General features: G+C 35.9%; 3 protein-coding genes across 11 annotated transcripts; all 3 read left to right on the forward strand.

Annotated features, from left to right (window-relative positions):
- Window positions 1–52: 52 nt before the first annotated feature.
- Window positions 53–13,339, forward strand: LOC114879265 (protein PRRC2C). Of its 6 annotated transcripts, none has more exons than XM_029194040.2 (19): window positions 53–512; window positions 1,442–1,589; window positions 1,789–2,040; window positions 2,163–2,451; window positions 2,541–2,845; window positions 2,973–3,519; window positions 3,665–4,396; window positions 4,490–4,920; window positions 5,016–5,036; window positions 5,085–6,743; window positions 6,877–8,862; window positions 9,610–9,804; window positions 9,890–10,198; window positions 10,352–10,537; window positions 10,646–10,781; window positions 10,866–11,216; window positions 11,292–11,416; window positions 11,752–12,016; window positions 12,116–13,339. In XM_029194040.2, exons 2-19 carry the CDS (start codon window positions 1,497–1,499, stop codon window positions 12,265–12,267), a joined length of 8,034 nt encoding a protein of 2,677 aa, XP_029049873.1. In that variant the 5' UTR covers window positions 53–512; window positions 1,442–1,496; the 3' UTR covers window positions 12,268–13,339. The 6 variants fall into 6 exon arrangements, with proteins under 6 accessions (XP_029049873.1, XP_046144085.1, XP_029049867.1 ...); XM_046288129.1 differs by having other exon boundaries at window positions 9,625–9,804; XM_029194034.2 differs by having other exon boundaries at window positions 5,016–6,743.
- A 3,019-nt stretch (window positions 13,340–16,358) lies between these two features.
- On the forward strand, window positions 16,359–19,064 carry LOC114879256 (protein-associating with the carboxyl-terminal domain of ezrin). Of its 4 annotated transcripts, XM_029194024.2 has the most exons (6): window positions 16,359–16,871; window positions 17,025–17,469; window positions 17,552–17,741; window positions 17,821–17,957; window positions 18,036–18,715; window positions 18,804–18,917. In XM_029194024.2, the coding sequence occupies exons 1-6, from the start codon at window positions 16,677–16,679 to the stop codon at window positions 18,816–18,818; spliced, it is 1,662 nt and encodes a 553-aa protein (XP_029049857.1). In that variant the 5' UTR covers window positions 16,359–16,676; the 3' UTR covers window positions 18,819–18,917. The 4 variants fall into 4 exon arrangements, with proteins under 4 accessions (XP_029049857.1, XP_029049855.1, XP_029049854.1 ...); XM_029194022.2 differs by having other exon boundaries at window positions 16,362–16,871; window positions 17,555–17,741; window positions 18,036–19,064; XM_029194021.2 differs by having other exon boundaries at window positions 16,367–16,871; window positions 18,036–19,064.
- Window positions 19,065–19,373: 309 nt separating this feature from the next.
- LOC114879294 (60S ribosomal protein L5) lies at window positions 19,374–21,741 on the forward strand. The gene is made up of 6 exons (XM_029194088.1): window positions 19,374–19,522; window positions 19,831–20,016; window positions 20,095–20,229; window positions 20,445–20,647; window positions 20,901–21,078; window positions 21,306–21,741. Exons 1-6 carry the CDS (start codon window positions 19,520–19,522, stop codon window positions 21,492–21,494), a joined length of 894 nt encoding a protein of 297 aa, XP_029049921.1. The 5' UTR covers window positions 19,374–19,519; the 3' UTR covers window positions 21,495–21,741.
- Window positions 21,742–22,022: the final 281 nt, after the last annotated feature.

Here is a 22,022-nt window from a genome sequence, read left to right on the forward strand (position 1 = left end):
AAACGGTATTCAATATTTGTAACCAATTTGACTTTAGTTCAAAGCGGTAAGGAATCGTCAAAGCAGCGCCACTATTTCTGCCGAGTGTTCAGCTTGTTTCGCGTACAAGTAACGGTTAGGTAAAAAAAGATATTGAACACTTTGGTATAAGTTTAATTCGTAAAAAGTGCATTTGATCTTATTTAAGTTGAATACAAGATTACATTTTATATACTGGAAAGGAAAGAAACTCAATTGTGAAAGTTATCATAAAGGAGTGACAGGAAAATCTAGACGAGTGGCGCGTCTGTGCAAACGGGTCTCTTTGGTCGCATGACGTAATTGTATTGATCGCGGAAGAAGAGCCGAAAGTCGCGCATTCGCCATCTTGGACGAATTGTGGAAAAGAAGTTTCTGTGTCTCGCAGGCGCGGTACGCTTGTAAGAATTGTAATCCGTGGCGATCCACACATTAATTAGTTTAACTGGGAATTAACCCTTTTGTGAATTAGAAACCCATTTGGACGGACCAAGGTAAGTCATTATTTCTTTGATTTGCTTCTTCACCCAATCTTTTTTTCTACGTGGAAACCTTACTGTCTAAGCTTGCTCTACAATCATTCAGCTTGGAACAGATTTTTTTTCCTTTTTTTATCCATTTAGCATCATTACTGCGTCATTTTGACTTTTCAGAAGGTACTCAGTCTATGAATTATTTCTTACTGCTGAATTTTAGTACTCTTTCGCTGCAAATATTCTTGTTTTGAACTTTTGTGACTTTGACATCACAGTCGAGGGTTGGGTCCGATCGTTATACTCCGATTGTTCCACTTCTTTTCCACTTATATCTTATATTTATTTACTTTAACATTCCAAATATTTTCCTGACCATCCCTTTGTGTTTCTTATTCTAAAAGAGCATTTTTGTAATATACATTTCCGTTTCTCTTTCTCGCATCAAGCGCTCTTGTCAACATTTTTGTTTTATGGTTCATCGGTCTTAAATTTAATTTGAACTTTTTATGTTTGTTCTGATTTTCTGTAAATATTTTTGTTAACGTTTTGTCCCCTCTTTTTTTTTCATTTTTTCAAGTTAAATAATTATTGTCAGTAATATGTCATTTTTTAACAATTGAGTCTACATTCATTAAAATTTTAAATTTATGATTCAACTGTGTTTTCAGTGCTTTTGTTTACACTGATGCGAATAATTTTTAGTCAGTGTACAATTGTTATCTACTTTTATGCATTTAAACATGTTGTATATAAGGCACAGGAACAATCTAGTTATCACATTTTGTTTAGAAATAAATTATAAAAATTATCACAGTTGAAAGGATTAAAACAAAATTTGTTATTAATATTTACATTTAAATAGATGTAACTTCTAAATAAAAAAGTATTTGTGATTAAATAATGTTTGTATTGTTAAAGATATACATAAAAATTGTATATGATTTCAGACAAAGGGTTCGTTCTTTGGGTCTGATTGGTACTAAATGGTTGCCTGCAGACAGCATGTCTACTCTGTCAGGGCTTGTGTCGAAGGGGGAGAAAGGAAAATCCAAGTTTCAATCGTTAGACATCAATAACTTGTACCGGGTGAGTAGGGTGAGTTGGCCAAGTAGTTTTGTTAATTTTTTCCTTATATCTTTCACTTTTTCAGATATTTAATTACTTATACAATTTTTTTTCTTATTGCTGTTGTTATTATGATTTACAATAACAATTACTGTTATCAAGTGATTATAGAAAATAGTTATCCATATAAAAGAAAATAGAATTGGTATCTGATTTATTTTGGACGTAGGGAGAGTCTGTAGAGCCACATCAGCAAAAAAATACATTACCACGTAAACATGGAATGCAAAGTCTTGGAAAGGTGCCTTCGGCACGACGACCTCCTGCTAATCTGCCTAGTTTGAAAAGTGAACATAGCAGTAGCGATCCAGCTGTCAGCCTTGTACCAAGTGGAGGAAGCGGTTGGGCTACTACCAAAGATTCAACAACTACCACTACTACTACAACTACTACAGCTGTAACCACACCCGATACAACTACTGTAGGTTTTCTAGCAACATGTGTTTATGTTAGGAAAATTTATTAAATTATGTGTTGGTAACAATAGATTTGTCAAAAAATAATAAGAACTAAAAGATAACATTAATAATTTCATTATTATAGTCAAATTCTTCGCCGACACAATGTGTAGTGGGAACTACTGCAACAGCGTCGTTACATCCACTACTCCCAGGACAACAAAGTATCTCCCAACCTTCGTATTCTTCCGACGCAAACAACAAATCATCATGGAGTGCAATAATGAGCCGATCTGGAGATGGTACTGCATCAGGAGGTCAGCAACAATCACAACAGCAGCAGCAGCAACAACAACAGCAGCAGCAGCAGCAGCAATCGGCAAACCGAGAATTAAATGCACAATATGGACCCGGACCAAGTTTACGACCCCAAAGTAAGAATCATGATAAATGTTTAACTGACAGAGAATATCAATTGTACATTTTATATTTATTAAATGAAATAAATGAAATTGTGTATTAGCGGAAGGAAGTTGGATACAAGGTGGAAGTCGCACAGCCAGTGGTGCGGGAATAGTAGGGGTGGCTGCTGGTTCCGGAAGTGGAACAACTTCAGCGGTCCAGGCCCCCCCTTTGAATATTACTGGATCGGGAGGGCATACAGATATACCTGGAGGCGGACGACAGAACTTGGTCCAGTCTCCCAACATGGCCATGGCCCAGGCAGGCCCTCCTCATACTTCTGCAAATAATCAGAATGCTTTAAATTCTAATTCTCACCAAGTTGGTCCAAATCTACATCATTACAGAGGACTTATTCCTCCATTTGTAAGTTTTGTCATTGTCAAATATACTCTTAATGGTTTTTATGAATAGTCATCAATATCTGTCGATTGTGTTTTTGTTTGTTTTTTGTTTTTTCTTGGACTTTCTTTTTCTCTTTAAACAAATTTAGTTACACAGAGGAAATTTTCCTGGTGGATTCCCTTCGCAGTTTCCGCCGAATACGAATTCCAATGGGCCTAGGCCCCGGTTCAATTACGCGCCAGAGCGATTTCCCGCTCCGCCACCTACTCGCCAACAGGAACGCGATCAGCGTGTCGAGGAAGAAATCGTTACCCGACCAATTATTAAAGAAGAAGATCTTACTCGAATGGACGATATTTCTCGCGATGCTGGTTGGGCGGCACACGATGATATCGATTACAATCAGAAACTCGCCTTCAGCGATGAAGAAACCGAACTTGAATCTTTAAGAAAGGATGAGAAAAGAGATCGCAAGGAGGAGAAAATTGAAGAAATTTCAGCTGAAGATCGGGACAAAGGTAGAGATAATCGTGACAATCGCGATAATCATGATAACCGAGATTCAAAGGAATCCCGAGATCAACCATCTCATCGACCCTGGAATCAGAGCTCTGTACCTCGTGATTATCGTGGATCCAACGGGTCTGCTAGTTACAGCGGTCAGTCACAACTGCATTCGGTGCATTCTATAAGAGGTCAGAACAATTATGTGACGTTGATAACGTTTCTTAATTTATATTCATTCTCATTATCTCGTGCTACTTAATCAGTTATAAACACCCACGTTATTATGTAACAAATTTGTTTATTTACATTTCTTATTTTTGCTTTTAAAAACAGGCGTGGAGGATGATGAAGCGTGGAACGAAAGACGCAGACTGAGATTTGAAGTAGATTCTGCGATTGAACGCGCCCGGCAACGTAAAGAGGAAGAGGAGAAACGATATAATGAATTAACCAGGCAGGCAGCAGCTAAGAAGTTACAAGATTTAGAGCAAAAATTGAAGGAAAAGCAAGCTAAATACAAAGAAGAGGAACGTGGACAGTCGACTGAATCGAAGAGTATAATAAATGTTCCACCGGTACCGATTCCAGTTCCCGATTGGGAAAGAGAAAGGGAAAATAGAGAAAGAGAACGATCTTGTACTGTATCTTCCGAGGGGAAAGATGAAAAGTCTTTGAATCGCGAATTGCGTGAAACCAGAGACAGTCCAAAAGATGGTAGAGAATCACGCGATCAGTTAATGTCAGATTTTCGACAAAGTGATCGGCAAGCTTTTGTAAGACAGCCGGATACTGTACGTAATGAACGCGAAAGGGAACGAGAGCGTGAACGTGAACGAGAACGAGACCGTGATCGTGATCAAAGAGACACAAGGGATCGCGAACACTTGGCATTCTCGCGTCATTTTCAAAATAATTTACCGCCTCGATTTCAAAAACAACAAGCAGAAAGAAGTGGTGCTGGTTTTAATCGAATTTCACCTTCCACCGAAAGGTCATCCACGCAGTCGGTTCCTTTTTCTCAGCAATACGATCCTAGTAGATGGGTTCATAACCACAGTTCTTTAAGTAAGTACCTGAAGTTTTATTTATTTTTTTTTTTAATTTAATTTAATTTTTTTAGACGATTAATATTATTGTGTTCAATGAATTTCGTATTAGCAGACAATAACTTAAAAACAGCACACAATGTTCCGTCTCAACGTCGGAGTAGGACAGATTCAGACATTTCTACTTCAATGGACGAAGATCGACCTCCGTCCCGAGATTACCGAGGCTCTCTCCTTCGGGATGATCGATATCGTCATTCTTCGCATCGGCCATACGATGCTCGTAAATCAGGCAGCTATTACGATGAATATAACCGCAACTCCAGAGACCATGATTTCGACGACAGACATTCTCGTGATTCCTGGGAACGTGAGAGATACTTTGACGATAACAAAGATCGAGATTCGAAGGATGGATTGGAAACCAGAGATCGGGAAAATCGAGATATCCGTGATAATCGTGCCGGTAGAGACAACCGAGATTTGAGAGAAACTCGAGAAAGGGATAGCAAGGATAAGAAGGATTACGATAACTACTTGAAGGTATTCAATACATACTGTCCTATTAATTTCAATTAATTTAATTGATACATACAGTACAGTTTAATTTGTAATTTGTCATTTGTGTTCACCAATAGGAATCCTTTGATGATCGTGATCGTGATCGTGAACGCGAACGTGATCGCGAACGTGAACGTGATCGTGAACGTGATCGTGAACGCGATCGTGAACGCGATCGTGAACGTGATCGTGATCGTGATCGTGATCGTGATCGTGAACGTGAACGCGAACGAGAACGAGATCGCGATCAAAGAGAACGATCGGAGAGTTCTGAATGGCGAGAGGAGCGTATCATTCAAGATAGATTGATGGACAACCGTCGCGATACGCAGAGAGAAGAGCGAATGGAGCGCAACGAGCGTCCGCAGAGACCAGATTCTCGTGACAGTCGCACCTCGAGAGAATCGAAAACATCTTTACGCGAAGATGATTCGCATAAATTGCGAGATTGCAGTTCTTGGGTGAACGAAGTTGTCGATTACGAGGAAAGTAAACGTGATGTGTATCACGAGGATATGAGAGACAGAGAAAGGGACAGGGAAAGAGAAAGGAGACAGCCACTTGGTCCTGTAACCAAAGAAAGAATCGAAGCGGATGAGTTGAAAAACGAGAAACGCAGTCTGACCCAATTGAAACGGTCAAGTTGCGATCAGGATAAAAAGGATCAGACGAAAGAGTGTACAGAGATGAAGAAAGAAACGGACGTTTGGAATAGAAAGCTTGAACGAGCAAATGAAAATAATAGAACGGTGGAAAGAAGCGACAGCTCTCCGAAAGCGTGGGCAGATGCTGTTTCTCCGACGTTTGACAAAGAGGAAGATAAAGTTTTGGAATCTAATAAAAGCGAAAAGGAACCGGAGGATTTAAAGCAGAGCTTCGAAAAGTTAAGCCTGGAGAAAAGAGAGGATACTCTAAACGAGGAAGCGATCGAGTTACAGGTAAAAGAAGATAAACGAGAAAAAAATATTCGAAACAGGACCAGTAGTGGCGGGTCAAATTCGAGAGTTCGCGAGTCTCGAGGCGGACGTCAATGGGGAGGCGGTACTTATAGCGTGTACACCCGAGGATGGCGAGGTCCAGAGTCGAGAGGGCGAAGAGGTGGGCCCAGAACCGCTGCTAGACCTGCATCAGCCAGAAGCGGTTCGTATGGACACACTGATTCAGAAAACAGTGCCGACGAGATATCCGGATCTACCGAATCCGGAAAGGAGGAGAAGAAATCGGCCAGGTCGCCGAAACTTGGCCACAAATCGGAGAAAGAGGAACGTATCTCTAGCCGAGACGATAAACGTACCGATTATTCTCAGTCACAGCGTAACGAGAAACGAGCTTACGACGCCAAATCGAATCGCGAAGGTTTTGCTCCATCGGGAGAACCTTCTCGTCGTGGTCGTGGTAGTTTCCGAATTCGAAGCGCAACCACCGCTGGCAGTCGTATGGAAGGATACGGTCCGCCGTCGAGCAAAAGCCCTTTTTCTTCCGAGCGCATCACCGACGAGAAACGCGAAAGTTCAACCCGACAAAATCCTTCGACGCCTACTCCGGAGAAGGAAGCCAGTTCTCTGATATCTCCGCAAAGTGAATCTACCGATGATAAGATTATAGCAAAACAACAAGCGTTAACAGCTGGAATAACTGGAAAACGTGCCAAATCACCGAATCAACAATCGCAACAATCGCAACAGACTCAACAGTCTTGCAGTAAACAAGACGTGAGTCATGCGATCAGTAACGCTACTTCTCAGAAGGTGCAGCTTAGAAAAGAAGAATCACGCTCGAAAAGAACTCGAAGCGGAAGTAGAAGGGTAAGTAAATTTTTGAATATTTCAATGAATGAGATACGCATAATTTAGAAAATTTTCAAAGTTTTTGGTATGTTTAGAAAAAAAAAACTATTTGTACTTTACGCTCGAATTCGTTCCTGTTATGTTTTTGTAGGGTAGAGACAATCGTGAGCCACGATACCGTGGAAGTGGCAGTAACGTGTCGAAACAAACCTCGTCAGACATAGGAAACGAAGATTGGGAGACCACTTCAGAGAATAGCGAGGAACACGTGGAGGAGCATAAAGAGTCACGTAATAGTCGTAATAAACAGTTTACTGCGCGTTCAAGCACGGGTAATAGTCAGAACATTGTAGCATCGAATATGCATTCTCGTAGAAACGAACAAATAGGAAATAGTCGTGAACAACGTGAAAAAGGTTTAAAATCTTCGAACACAGCGTCCCGGGCTCCAGGCGCTGAGAAACGAAACTTGCAGAATTCGAATTTTGCCAGTCAAAAAAGTCATTCGAACAGCATTCCTCCGTTGATACAAAGCTGTCAGGTACAAAACGGACGATCGAGAAATCAAAGTCTCGGAAATAATTCGATGGCTTTAAGTAAACCGGCAGCTAAAGAGACTGCGGTAAATCGTATAGATGACATCAAATTAACTGATCCGAATTTAATTAGCCAAACTCTTAACGAGGGTAACAAAAAATCTCAGGGAAAGGAGAAGAAAGCAACGATCGAGTGCGAAACAGAAACAAACAACTTCACCGAGGATGTATCGAGTGTCGTTGAAGATAAAGTTGACTCGGATGGTTTCCAAGAGGTTCGTTCGAAGAAAAACGTGAAAGATTCTAGACACGGACAGAAAGAAGAAACGAAACAACCGATAAAACGTGAAAAGGAGAAGGATAGAGAACGCGATCGTTCGAAGTCAAAAACAAATGGATCCCAAGCAGCTTCTCTCCAGCAACAGGTGCAAAATATACCGCCTTTGTTGAGTCAAACTATTCCGCAACCCACGAGTATGCAACAAAAACAATACGACAGAACTTCGAGGAACCAGAAGCTCGCTCCCAGATTCCAGAAGCAACGTTTAGCAAAACAACAGCAGCAACAACAGATGTGCGTATCGGAGACAAGTGATTCGAATAAAATCAGTAATTCCAACAATTACAGTAAAGATTCTTCGAGCGGACCCGCACCTCCGCCGTCGGTTAATGCTTGGGATAAACCGTTTACAACGAGTCAGTTGCGATCAAACTCGCCGTCTGCGATGTCTGCTGACATTCAATTGATACCCGGTTTGTCTACTCAGAACGACCACGGTCACGTTCACGGCCACGAGAGTAACGAGCAAACGAATTCCGGAAATAGTAGCCAACGAAACTCGCCGAACGGCGAGAAAACTGGAAAGGGTTTGAAAGATCAGCTGGTAGAGAAAAGCTCTGTCGCTGATGTTTCTTCGCCTCCTGTTCAAACGTTGATATTCGAAAATACAAATTACTCGAAAACCACCAAGGCGGGTCCTTCCGATTTGGCAGTGAAAACGAAATTTCCAAATCATATAAAAACTCAACAACAACAGCAACAACAACGCGTTGAAAAACGTGCCGATTTGGAAGAAGAGGCTAACGCTGCTACTATGCAACAGCAGCAGCAGCAGCAGCAACAACAACAACAACAGCAGCAGCAACAGAGTCTTCCTGTTGCGTTTTCGAATAAACCAAACGATTTGATAAAAGATAAGAATCAAGAACCAATTCAGATGCCCCTTTCGTTTAACAAGAACGAAGACAATGCTGACATGAAATTGGATTTTACTTTCGATTCGGATCTTTCGCAGTTGACCGAAGACAAGAGTAAAAGTTTAGGAATGACTCGATCCATGCACATGGCTACTGGTCAAAATACCATATCACCTTCTACCGCGGAATTGAATCTGAAAATTGCTTCTGTGAAGAAAGTATGGGAAAACGCGCCTCCGATGCCAACCGTGGTCGAACACGAGGATGGCAATGTCGTCAGTAGCGCAAATACATTTCCTCAAGCGTTCGAAAGTACAGACGTTGATGATAGTTACAGCCCTCATCAACAGTATAATCAAAATAACATGAAAAATGAAATAACCACTTCTACAAACGTGTGCAAGGTAAGAAATCATTTCGCGAACATTATCATGTTATCATGCATGCGTTATCTGAACTATTACATCACTAGAAATTGACTCGATACTCAACATAAAATCAACTAAAGTATATACACATATGTATATATATGTGTGTGTATATATATATGTTCTTATTTATTAATTCTGTTCCCTTTCGATTTTATGTTTCTTCGTTCGCATTTGAAAATTTCCTTAAGTAGATACGATGGTGAAAATGTGAAAGGTAAGTGGCTAACGCGCATCGTTCGTTTCTCTTTCATCTAGAACATACACATCATTTCTTTCTCTGCTAACTAGTTCATTATCATTACCTATCTCAATCATCATTTTAATGCATTTGCATTTTTTTTTTCTTTTTCTTATAACTGATATATCGATTTTTCTAACATATCAGTCATATTCGCATTAATTATTATCTCGTTGATGCTTTGATCATCGTTGTTTCATCAATTTTTTTTTTTCCTTAAACAAAAGCTTTCCGTTGATTCTTTTCTTTCTTCTTCCGATTCTTTTTCTTTTCTCCTGCACTAAGCTTACGCGATTAGCAATTGACCTAACTATTTTCACCAATGTTCAGAAAATTAATAAAGGAAAAGTTGGTCCTCGAGATCCGCGTTGTTCGATCGGCATCATTTAGAATGGCAGTTGATAGTGATGTAAATAGAAAAACTAAATAACGAAACACCATGTCCCCTGTGGGAAGATGCTGACTCTTTGCCTGATGCGCAGCTGGTTCCCCCGCAGGTGAAGCCGCAGCAACAATCATCGGGAAGCAGTAGTGGTCAGTCTGGTTCGACTGTTCCTGGACCAAGTCCTATCGGAGCAGGTCAGAGCCCAATTGGCCACCCTCCTGTTAGTCTTCAAGGACCGCTCAGCCCTCCTCCGTTTAATTCTACCGGACAGCCTTCTCATATCAATTATCAGGTGCCTTTAATTTTCATATCTAGTCGCTTGTGATTTGGTGTTTACATCTTTTTTTTTTCTTATCATCACTATTATTTTCTTCCAGGAATTCCCTCAGTACCCAGGTTCTCAGGCTGCGCAGTACGGAAGCATGTCTGCTATACCTTCCCCACCGGCTGCGCTCTTTCATACTGGTTCGGGCCAACTTCCAGCGCAAGCAGGAGGTCTTTACGGAGCGTTTCAATTGGATCAAAGCCGATCTCCTTTCACTCAGTATCCGTCATACGCACCATCGCTTCAGAATTCGTTCAGTCAGCAAAACGTTTATTTGCAACAGCCTCCACCGCCGCCACCGCACGCTCCTAACGCGCCCACTCCGGATATGTATCAAAATAATATTTCGCAATATCGCATTGTAAGTATATCAAATAATGTATTTTGTATTTTGAAAAACTAACAATATAACTAAAATATGTTGTGCAATATTTTTAGAACAAATCTATAACATATTATTTATATGCATAAAGTATGATTTTTTTTAAAGAATTATGAAATGAATTTTTCACAGACCGCAGCTGCTGCTCCGCCCTTTGGACAAAATCAACAGCTCAGTAACAACCCAAATACAGTTCTCATTAGCTCCTCCTCAAATTCTTTGATGTCAGCCAGTGTGAAACCATCTTCTCAACCTATTGGCGCTATCGGAACTAAAGCTCCACATTTTCAAGCACCGTCTGCTCCGCAGCCAAATCCAGTAGGTCTTTGTTTAGTTGTGCTTACTCCTGCACGAAATCCTTTATTGGATTATTTGGAAGATACGTATGTCCTTTTTTTTCTTTTTTTTCTTTCTTTTTTTTTTTAGTTAACGTACATACCATATGATCCAAATCAAGTACTCGGCGTGAGTGGCAGTTACATGGGCAATTCCCAATTGGTACAGAGACCTGGCCCGAACGTACAAGCCTCTGCCAATAGTTATTACAGTGCAACTTCGGCTGGTAAGTAATGAAATATTTGTTGCTTCCAAGTACTTTCTCTTGTTGTATTATTATCTTTATGCGTTCCTTTGATTGCGTTTTCAGACGTATTCCCCGGCTCGCAAACAGGTTTTTATCAACCAGGAGGTGCTACACAACAAACTGGTACTCATTACGGCCTTCAGGGATTTGGTCAGCATAGCCAGAGTTTGGCAACTGGCAGTGCCACTCCCGTTGGACTTCAAAACTTCAGCTCTGGATTTTTATCCAGTTCCGGTTTACAGATTGCTGCAGCTGCGGCAGCGCAGCAATTTCGCAACCCTACCGGAGGACTTCCTGGACCAGCAAATGCTGGCCCTACTTTTCTTAGTAAGCACCAACCGCAGGAACAACCTAGACAGTTAAAGAGCCCTTCGGGAAATCAACAAGATGTCCTTGCATCGGTCTTTAGCTCTAGTAAGTCAAACAGTTTTTTCTGTCGATATTGTATTACAATATCGATTGTAGTCGATGATCGAATATTTTTCTCAGCACCACAGATACCATCTCCTAAGTCGAGAAATTGTAAACAACAGTCTTCGTCCCAGCAACCACAACCGAGCCCGACGCAACATCACAAGTATCAACAGTACCAAGGAGTTAGTCAGTCGACTTTGGTAAGCAATTACACCCACCTGGTATGCACAATTTCCATTTTTATATTCAGAATATACATTAGTAAAATGTACGTAAAATTTGTTTGCATTTATGTTTCATTAGCATGAATGCTTTTAACGTTTATCGAGTCGCTGAATATTATTCTGAAGAAAGAAAAAAAAATTTTGCTTTATGATGAAAAACGTTTCATTTATCAATGTAAGTTAGAAACTTCACAGAAGAACATGCAACAATAGAAAGAAATATAACTTTAATTTTATTAAATAAATACTTGCACTATTAACGAAGCATGAGCTATTTCGCTATAAGATACTAGGATCGATTAAATTTATAGGTTTTACAACAAAATGTTCGTGGTATGGGTATGCCACCGCGTGCCGGTATTCAACCATCGCAACAGCGGTATCCGCCACCCATTCAGAGACCGGTTGTTCCATTTACACCGGGTCCAAATCCCAACAATCCTTCACAGCAACAGCCTAATTGCATACAATCGCAGCAACAGCAGCAACAAGCCCAAATTAATCGTCATAGACCAAATTTACATCAGCAACAACAACGCAACATGAAGATGCAGCAACAATATTATTCTACTCAAGGTTTGTTTTCGTTATGCCACTTCCATACGACAAAAAACTACCAAATGATTTAATCACTGCGGTAAAATCGGTTTTCTTATGTTCATTCGTTCTCTTCAGGAAACGTGAAAATAGATGCAAACGAAAAAACAGATTCTCATAATGATAAAATCAGCGACGGTAATTCCGGTGCTCAACAAGGAAACACGAAACCCAATGTAAATTCTCAAGACAATGACAATAAGGAAGAAGTGAATCAACCAAACGAATGAATCTAAAGCAAAACAAAAAAAAAAAAACGTTCGTTCTACCCCTTGAAAAATACTGTTTACCGCTACATATTGGTATGACATCGATTGGAAGGTAATTGATAATGATTAATTTGTTGTCACACGTGGAGCAGGCTACTCTCCAACAGATACTGTATTTATCGACTTAAAGTCGCTTGTGAGCTTAGAATTCATAATCAATAACTTGGCCATGTCTAGCTAGAATAACTTAATCACGATATATTGGGGAAAAAAAAAGAGGAAAAGATAGGTGATATCGTCCTTACATACGCCAATACTTTCCCGCGTTAACTATTTACGGAGTTGTATTTCATGAATTCAACGGACGGAACACTTTTATCGAACATTCCTTTTTGTTCGAAAGAATACTGCAAATTGCAGCTGAACAATACCATAAAAACATAGGAAAATGTCCCACCCCCTCCAAATAAAAAAAAATAAAAATAAAAAAAGGAACCAATAAACTTGATCGATGCATTGAGAATAAGATTGTTCGGTCTCTACAAAATGCTTCGACGAAAGAGACTGCAGCATGTTTGACTCGACGATACACCTATACTAGAAGTCGAAAGAGTCAAATAATTAAACTGGTGCGCACAACGTATCCCTTACTCGATGTTAATCGATTATCTTAACAGTTAAATGCATTGACTATGAAGACGACAAATGTGCACAAGACTTACATTTCTGTATATGGACACGACGGCGGTTTGTGGTATACGAATAATGTAAACGCCAGAGTTTTGTGAGACGTAGTTCGACAAAGATGTTGCACGACCGTTGCCACATTTTATAGAGCGACAAAATGGAAGAAAAAGAATTTAAAAAAACTAAGATCGATTTAAAAAAAAAAAGAAGACTGTTTCGTGTATATCGAAATTGCATAAACATAAAAAATATTCATGCAATGGTCGTATAGATCTGCATGACGTTGTCCCTAATACAGTGTGACAAGTATAAAAGAAAGAAAAAAAAACGTTCGTGTACATTAATCATTTACGGATATGTGAGGTCATGACGAAGCTTGTGAAAAATAAATAGTGCAACAATTGTTTATAGTACTAAATATATTATCATGACCTAGCCATGCTCAGAAAGAGTTATCAGTAATATTAGTAACGTAATGTAAGGTATCGCTTGAAGAAGAACGAAACACGCACTCAATTTCTTTGTGCGTATTAATATTTCTACTAGGTTGCAGCATTATCGTAATGTACAAGTCGTAGAAAAAGAATTGTATATTCTCTGCTTTTGTTGCGTTTTGCGCAATTATAATTATAATAATTATCGTCATCCATTATCATCATTATTACCACCATCGCTACCATCGTCTTTTTCTTCTTCTTCTTCTTCTTCGTCGTCGTCGTCGTCGTTCTCGTCGTCGTCGTCGTCGTTGTTCTCGTCGTTTTTATCATTTTCATCATCATTAACATTATATTATATTTTATTCTATTTTAATTTCAATACTGTCATCGTTGTCATCATAATCATTATTATTATTTCTATTATAATATTATATTGTATGTATTATCATTGCCGTCGTTGTTATTACTGCCACTGCTGCTATTACTTATTACTAGAACCACTACCGTCATTGTCAACAATATCGTTATTTCTAAAATTGTCATGGTTATTATTACAATCATGGTCGCCGATGTCGTCGTCCTCGTCATGATCATGGTTGTGCCCATCGTTGCCTGTCGTCGTCGCCACAGCCGCAGCCGCAGCCGCCGCCGCCGTCGTCATCGCTCGTCGTCGTCGTTGTCGTGGTCCCCTTGTCAGCATTATTTTCATTATCGGAATCCATCACAACCATTATTCGCTACTATTACTATTATTATAAAGATGAAACCAATGAAAATAAACAGTACTATTTACAAGAGTGTATTTTTAACAACTTTATTAAAACAACGAAAACTTATCTAAAATTTTGTGGAATCAGTATGCTACTTACTGCCAAATATTTATTCGTAGTACTAAACAAAAAAGGAGAAATATGTTACAACTAATTAAACCATTGATAATTTCAGTATTCTTAAAATGCATTCGTTTGAAAGAAATGGCAATATTCTGTCTTGTGCGAATTTTTTTTAATGCCTAATGGTCTTGAACACTAATACGGTGCCTTTCACGTACTGCCACATACATGCGCATTTTTTCTATTTTGAGTAGTGTTAAAAAAATAACAGTGTCTCATTTTAATGCTTTTTTCCGTAGTCTAGTGATTGTATCAAAGATGTTTCAAATCAAGAATAAAATAGGTTTTATCTAAAATTGTAATACAATCACTACATTCCAAAGTAATGGCATAAAAAAAAAATAAAGTGAGACACCCTGTGTAACGTTTTAAAAAACAAATAACGATATTTTGGTAATAATAAGTTTCAGTAATGTATTGTTTTTGTATCAATTCAGTTTTTCCATCTTATATATGTATAAGTAGTATTATTAATTGTAATAAGTAGTGTTACTACTACCAATACTGATAGCAGTGAACAGTAGCAGCAGTAGTAGTAAGAGCAATAGTATTCTATGTTCAAACTAAATTGCTTGTTTAAGAAAATATGTTTCTTTACTTATTAATTAAAACCTAAAAACACCAATCTGTAAATGTGTTTTAACTCAGTGAAAAATTGAAAGAAATCACTTGTGATGCATGGGAAACATTCTTGAGCACTCAATTCATTTTGGACATTGAACAATAGTAGTAGCAGTAAGATTAGTAGTAGTAGTAGTAGTATTAATTTCATTGAAACTATATCTACTACAGCATTATCATTATAAATTAATAGCATCAGTATTAAATTATTATTTATAACACTAAAGCTATCACTACTGCTGCTCATGTTATTTTGACTGCAATAGTAAATATTTTACAATAACATATTATTTACTGTTACAGTAGTGCTATTATTTTACATTTGATAATGCCATAATCATATCATTACATTTATTATATTTACAATATTATAATTATTTTTGTATTTCTTTTTTATTTCCTCTTACTTCCTGATTTCTATTAACAGTTTCACTATACTGTTTACATTCTACTTCTTTTTTAGTATTACTATTAACATAATTATCACTAACAATCGCCATCATCGCCATTATTATGATGATAGTTATTTATTATACAATGAATTTTATACCTCATTTTTCTTGAAATTCGTCGTTAGTATACTACAATTCGCTGTTACACATTTGTAATCAACAATAAGCAATTTCCATTGCTACTATTATAAATCTTGATGTTAATGTTGTTGGTAGTGATATACATATTTATCATCACTGTCTTCATAATTGATCAAATCAGCCGATAACACGAAGATGAAGAACTGTAAGACGAGTAAGTAATTTAAAAAAATACGGTGCCCGTTCTCGTGTTAAAACAGTTGTAACTCGAATATGATGATTTATCTATTTGCTTATTCTAAATAATATGCGCCATGATCTTTTTTTCCAACTGTACATAAAAACATACCGAATACAGGCGCAAGGGTCTGTTTAACTATAGTATAACATACAATGATAATTATTAATTTATAGTAAAATTGTAATATACTAATACGTTTCACAATACAGAAAGTGTGAACTGTCTTGATCAGTATCTTTAATTATTTATTATTAATGTCAAATTTGAAAATACTTTGTATAAATAGGTTGAAAGGAGTGAGTACGCGCGTATCACGTTTATACATTTATTATTTCCAACAATATACATGTATTTCGCTATACACTTGATTTTAAATTTGATGTTTCATTTTGGAACATTATAAAGATACGCTAGCAGATTATACTTTGCATAAATAATAAATAATACTATTATCCTTTATAAATCGTCGAAGAAATAATTGACATTATAACGGACCCTCGTACCTAAGTCTAAATTATAGATCATATACATATTTCTATTTGTAATTAACGGATGAACTTACATAAATACTTGCTAAAATATAAAAATAAAATAAGTGCTGATGAAGGATTATCCTTGATTTAAAATCAGTATTTAATATTTGTTTATTAGGATATATTAAAGTATTTGACCTTATTCATTCATTTATTATTTGCTAGATATGCTAATGGTTTTGAATGTTTCTTTTTCCTTTTTCTTTTTGTTAATATCAAACGTCAAATTTGACAATGGCGCTAAAATCATATAGAAAATGAGGGGAGTAATGTTATCGTTTCTCAGTAGACAGATTAAAAATGGCCGAACGGAATTTGTAATGGTTGATGCCTGTGAAGTAACAGTCAATTTTAAATGATCGTGAAATAAATAATACATCTTTTAGACAATTTCTTTTAATAAATAATACGAATTTATTACTAGTTTATTATTTTTAATGACTGTTCTGTGAAAACGAATCCTTACCAAAGAAATAAAAAGATTAATGGGGAATGAAAAAAGTGCCCCTAGCGGGCTGGAAATTGACGAGAAATCTGTGGAAATAACAGATTTTTGGATACATTATACGGCCCATATAAATGATTATAATGCTGAAAAAGTCTCTGTATTTATCAGTGAACCATCATTACATTATAATGCAAATTTTGGAAATCCTTCTCCTTTAGAGAAAGCAGCAAAGGTTAACGTTAATTTTTTGATTACCCCGTATATGATAGGATTACAGACATAAATACATGTACGAGTTAATATGAGCTCTACATCGTATTTTTATAATATTATTTTAATTAACTAAATAATTTATATTTATAACCGTACCAAATATATTTTCCAGAACCTGATGTTATATAGGCATCCTTGTATATTAAAATATATTTCTTCATGGTTTAAAGGCAGTAAATTTTTCCTAACTACCGAACAAGTTAGACCATTAATTCAATCGATAGAAACACAGAATACATTGCAAATATGTATGGGTTTATATAGCATTCTACGTGCATTGGTTTTTCTTCATGAAAAAGCATTTATATCGCACAATAATATTTGTGGAAGTTCTATTTATGTTACACCAGAAGGATGTTGGAAACTTGGTGGATTAGAATGTATATGTAAATCTAAAGAGTTAACTTCTTCTTATTTAAAAAAGATAAGAAGTTACAGGTACGAAAGAGCTGTGTCTCCTAATGAAGATATAACAGCTGTACCTACAAATTTTACAGCAATCGATGCGTATGCATTTGGAGTTTTAGCAGAAGATATATTAAAATTAAAAGATTCAGGTAAATTATATAAATAAATTAATATTTATTATATGCCAAAAAAATGATAAAGAGTAGACCTAACAAGTTTATATAATTTCAGAAGATATTCCAGGCCTCTTAGAATTTAAACAATTTTGCAAGGAAAATTTGCAGAATTCAGATCCAGAGTTAAGAAGCAAGTTGTCAAATGTACTTCTACACCCATTTTTCACTCATGATTTCATGAAAATATATGCATTTCTAGAAGAATTACCCTTACAGAATAATCAGGAAAAAGAAATGTTTTTTGGGTAAACATTTTTGACAAAAGCAAATACTTGTCATTAAAAAATTGTTAATTGTTATTGAAAACATTTTATCATATTACAGAACACTAATAACGCAACTGAGAACATTTCCTGAAAATATTGTTGCAGAACAGTTAGGACGATTATTACTTTCAAGAATAGTTTTATTAGATTCAACAGCACAAGAGAAACTTCTACCTTTTATTTTAAAACCAAGGGGTAAAAGATTTTTAATATTGTTCTATGTTTAATTTACGTTAAAAGTTCATATTAAAAGTTATATTCTTTTTTTTACAGATCGAAAAGACGGTACAGATAATAATTTATTTACAATTTCAACATTTAAAGTCCATTTGGTGCCTAAATTGTTACAGATGTTTTGTATAAGAGATTTATCAATTCGTTTAGTACTTTTATCTCATTTCAATTCGTTTGTGCATGCATTTCAAGTAGATGAATTAAAATCTCAAGTACTTCCTGAATTACTTGTTGGGATCAAAGATACCAATGATCAATTGGTGTCTGCAACATTAAAAGCACTGGCTTATATAGTTCCAATTCTTGGTGCAGCCACTGTAATTGGTGGAAAGAGAGGAAAACTGTTTACCGATGGTCGACCAAATAAACTGAAAGAAAAAGTAAAGGATAAGGATAAGAGTAATATAGATACAAATGAATTTACGAATTCGATTAATACAATAGAGAAAACAGTTAATTTACCTGAAAGACCTTCGCCAGATGGAGGAGAGGATAAAAAAGAGATTGTTTCATCAATTATAGAAGAAGAGTATACGTGGTCTGACTGGGACGTACAAGAGAGTACCGCCGGAGACACGCATCCTCGTATTTCACTATCATCCTCCGAAACAATCTGTCAGTCTAATGATGTTTTAATTTTAAATTCAACACCGGAAATTGAAGATACAGTACTAAATACAAATGTAACAAAAACAATAGATTCAAAAGCTATAAAGAAGTTAGGTATTTTATCTGATATTTCAGAACTTGATATCAAGAATTCGAAATTATCAAATTGTTCCAAGGATGAGTACGATTATTTTACAGATATGGAACCTATAATAAAGAAAACGCAATTTTTGCATGTACAGCAACCATCGAAAAGTGTGTTTGACATGAAAGCGTTAAATGAGGTCGAAACTATGGAAGAGAATAATGGTTGGGATGAAGATTTGAGTGATTGGGGAACAGAAGTTGGCGAAGAGATCAAAAGTTGAAAAATGTACTATGTATATTTTGCATCTATATATTTAAAGGATAAAGTGTTTAATTTTGTTTAAATAAAATAAAGAAAATACCTTTTCTTTATTTTGTCATTTTTCTGTATAATATAGTTTAACTTCTAATTTCTTTATTCTTAATTAAAATATGTGATATTTTTTGTTCTTCTAGACATGTATTATAACAAATCTATATAAATTTTTAAATAAATTGAACTTCATATTGTATAAAATATAAATGTATATATGATCTCTGATAAAAAAAGGACAGCTTAAATTATAAGATTTAAATTTAGTTTCTTTATTTATAATTTATTATAATATTTTACAAACTTGAAAGCTATATATATAGATATAGGTATTTTATGAAAAATAAACTAGTTTGGATTTCTAGGGTCTTTAATTACGTTGCGTTTCGTGAGGGCGCAACAAGCGTTCCATGTTCCGTTCCATGTTTCATCACGACCGGAAGACATCCCTTTAGAGCGTGGAACGTTGGAGGAGGTTGTATCGTCTAATCGTTTTGTCAGATTTTCCAATAAAATGGTAAGCAAAATTTATTACGATTGATATAATTTGATAGATTAAGGTTTCTATTATTCATATAAATGTTTTAATTTGAATAAAAGTGCCAGATGCATATTATTCAATTGGATTCATAAAGCGACGTCTACGGTACAAGCATGATAATAGAAATTAACAGATGTAATTTATTAACAAGGTTCTATTAAATTTTTATTCTTTTTTATAAAAATTAAGAATACTCTTTTTTTATATTACCTAACATTATGAGTAGATTAAGTGAAAAAGGCAAAAATACCCCCTCAGTCTCAGAGTGTACATGTTACTTTTAGGGTTTTGTAAAAGTTGTTAAAAACAAGCAGTATTTCAAACGTTATCAAGTTAAGTTCAAGAGGCGACGCGAGGGAAAGACTGATTATTATGCTCGCAAACGACTAACAATTCAGGATAAAAATAAATACAATACTCCTAAGTACAGGCTAGTAGTACGTCTGTCCAATAAGGATATTACCTGTCAGGTAAATAGATCTTAATATGATGTTTATATATCTTAGTTACATTACTTAATTCTAGTGTGCATATATATATACGTGTAGGTGGCATATTCCAGAATTGAAGGAGACAGGATTGTATGTGCAGCATATAGCCATGAACTTCCAAGATATGGTGTTAAAGTTGGTCTTACAAATTATGCTTCAGCATATTGTACAGGTCTTCTGTTAGCTCGAAGAGTAAGCATTTTTATATTACATTATTTGTTTCATTTATATGCTTTATTTGTACATGTATGTCTCTATATAATGATGAAACCACTCAGCTCGCTTTGATGCATAACTGAAGAAAATCAATTGTTCCCTATTTTATAACTCTGAACATTAATTGATAAAATTAAACATAATCAATTGTTTTGTACTAGTGATAACATGATTTTATATCTTTTTAACAGCTGTTGAAAAAATTGGGTCTAGATACTTTGTATTCAGGCACAACAGAAGTAACTGGTGATGAATATAATGTTGAAGAACTAGATAAAGGTCCTGGTGCATTCAGATGTTATTTAGATACTGGTCTTATGCGTACAACTACTGGTGCTAGAGTTTTTGGTGCCATGAAAGGTGCTGTGGATGGTGGCTTAAACATTCCTCATAGGTATTTTATTAATAATTAATTTAAAAATATTGCAAAGTATTATCAGTATTAAATAATATGATGAATTCATGGCACATGCGCGTCATCTGAGTTAGCAAGGCAAGACTTATCTGTGTTCTACTGTATAATGTCAAGTTTTTGCTTACATTTAAAAGATTATAAAACGTGTCTCTGATGCTGTATAACTTACCATAAAAATTGTATAAAAATTATCTTTAAATCTAATTTGTAACTTTCTTTTGTTTTTTAATAGCACCAAAAGGTTCCCTGGATATGATAGTGAATCTAAATCTTTTAACGCCGATGTTCACCGACAACATATTTTCGGACAGCATGTTGCAAATTATATGAAAACATTAGAAGAAGAGGATGACGAAGCTTTTAAACGACAGTTTTCACAATACATCAAGAATGGTATTACTGCCGATAGTGTAAGTCCTTACATATTTTATTCGCATAACGTCAGTCGTCCGACTTATAATTACTGCCTGATTTAGCAATCTCTGCAGTGTCGCAGTTGGACAATAGTAAATGCATTGGTTTTGCGAAATAAATGCATGAATCGTCGCATTTTTCACATTAACCTCTGTTACATTTTATTTTTTTATTTATGATGTTCATTTTATTTATCTACTGATATTATAATTTCTGTTAACAGATTGAAGGCATTTATAAAAATGCACATGAAGCTATACGTACAAATCCGGAACACGTAAAGGTCACTAGAGAAAAAGAACCTGTTAAAAAGCGATGGAATCGTGCGAAACTTTCCTTATCAGAAAGGAAGAACCGCGTCGCTCAAAAGAAAGCATCCTTCCTCAAAACTTTGGAAGAAGTGGAGGCTTAAATTTCTTGTCACATACCTTTGTCAATATAAATATTTGCTTACACTGTACAAGTCGTTTTCCATCATGAGTGTGTAGAACGTACACAGAGAACATTTTGGTACGAAAGTAAAAAATTTTTAACAATAATTCTACAGTTTTTACATTATATTAACAAATGAATGTATAATTGACATAGGGTAACAATTTATTGAAACCTAACGTTATAAGTTATAAAACATTGAAAATATAACGTATGGTTGTCATGAATATTATAAATGTAATGTGTTTTAACCCTTTCTCTCTAAAAAAAAAATTATTCTAGGGAGTTATTCCTTCGATAGCCAAGTATTCTGAGAATAAAATGGACATTATCAGCAATCGATATGCAAAGTCAATGTATATATGTATAGGACTACAAAACTAAATTAGTGTCAGCCCCTAATAGAAAAAAAATGTTTTATAAGAACGCAAAAATAAATAATAAATCATTTATTCATTGAATTTGTATCACCGGCTTCTGACTCGTTCCGTAAACGGTAAACACTTAT

The sequence above is a fragment of the Osmia bicornis genome, chromosome 12, assembly GCF_907164935.1.
Source record: "Osmia bicornis bicornis chromosome 12, iOsmBic2.1, whole genome shotgun sequence".
NCBI lineage: Eukaryota > Metazoa > Arthropoda > Insecta > Hymenoptera > Megachilidae > Osmia > Osmia bicornis.

Bases quoted from the DNA above. Each gene is read 5' to 3' on its own strand.
- LOC114879265 (XM_029194034.2), top strand. From the start codon at position 1,497: ATGTCTACTCTGTCAGGGCTTGTGTCGAAGGGGGAGAAAGGAAAATCC. The intron at 9,805-9,889 runs GTGCCTTTAATT...ATTTTCTTCCAG, and splicing joins CTTCTCATATCAATTATCAG to GAATTCCCTCAGTACCCAGG. The intron at 10,782-10,865 runs GTAAGTAATGAA...TTGCGTTTTCAG, and splicing joins TTACAGTGCAACTTCGGCTG to ACGTATTCCCCGGCTCGCAA.
- LOC114879294 (XM_029194088.1), top strand. The intron at 20,230-20,444 runs GTAAGCATTTTT...TCTTTTTAACAG, and splicing joins GTCTTCTGTTAGCTCGAAGA to CTGTTGAAAAAATTGGGTCT. The intron at 20,648-20,900 runs GTATTTTATTAA...GTTTTTTAATAG, and splicing joins GGCTTAAACATTCCTCATAG to CACCAAAAGGTTCCCTGGAT.
- LOC114879256 (XM_029194021.2), top strand. From the start codon at position 16,677: ATGGGGAATGAAAAAAGTGCCCCTAGCGGGCTGGAAATTGACGAGAAA. The intron at 17,470-17,551 runs GTAAATTATATA...ATATAATTTCAG, and splicing joins ATTAAAATTAAAAGATTCAG to AAGATATTCCAGGCCTCTTA. The intron at 17,742-17,820 runs GTAAACATTTTT...ATCATATTACAG, and splicing joins GAAAAAGAAATGTTTTTTGG to AACACTAATAACGCAACTGA.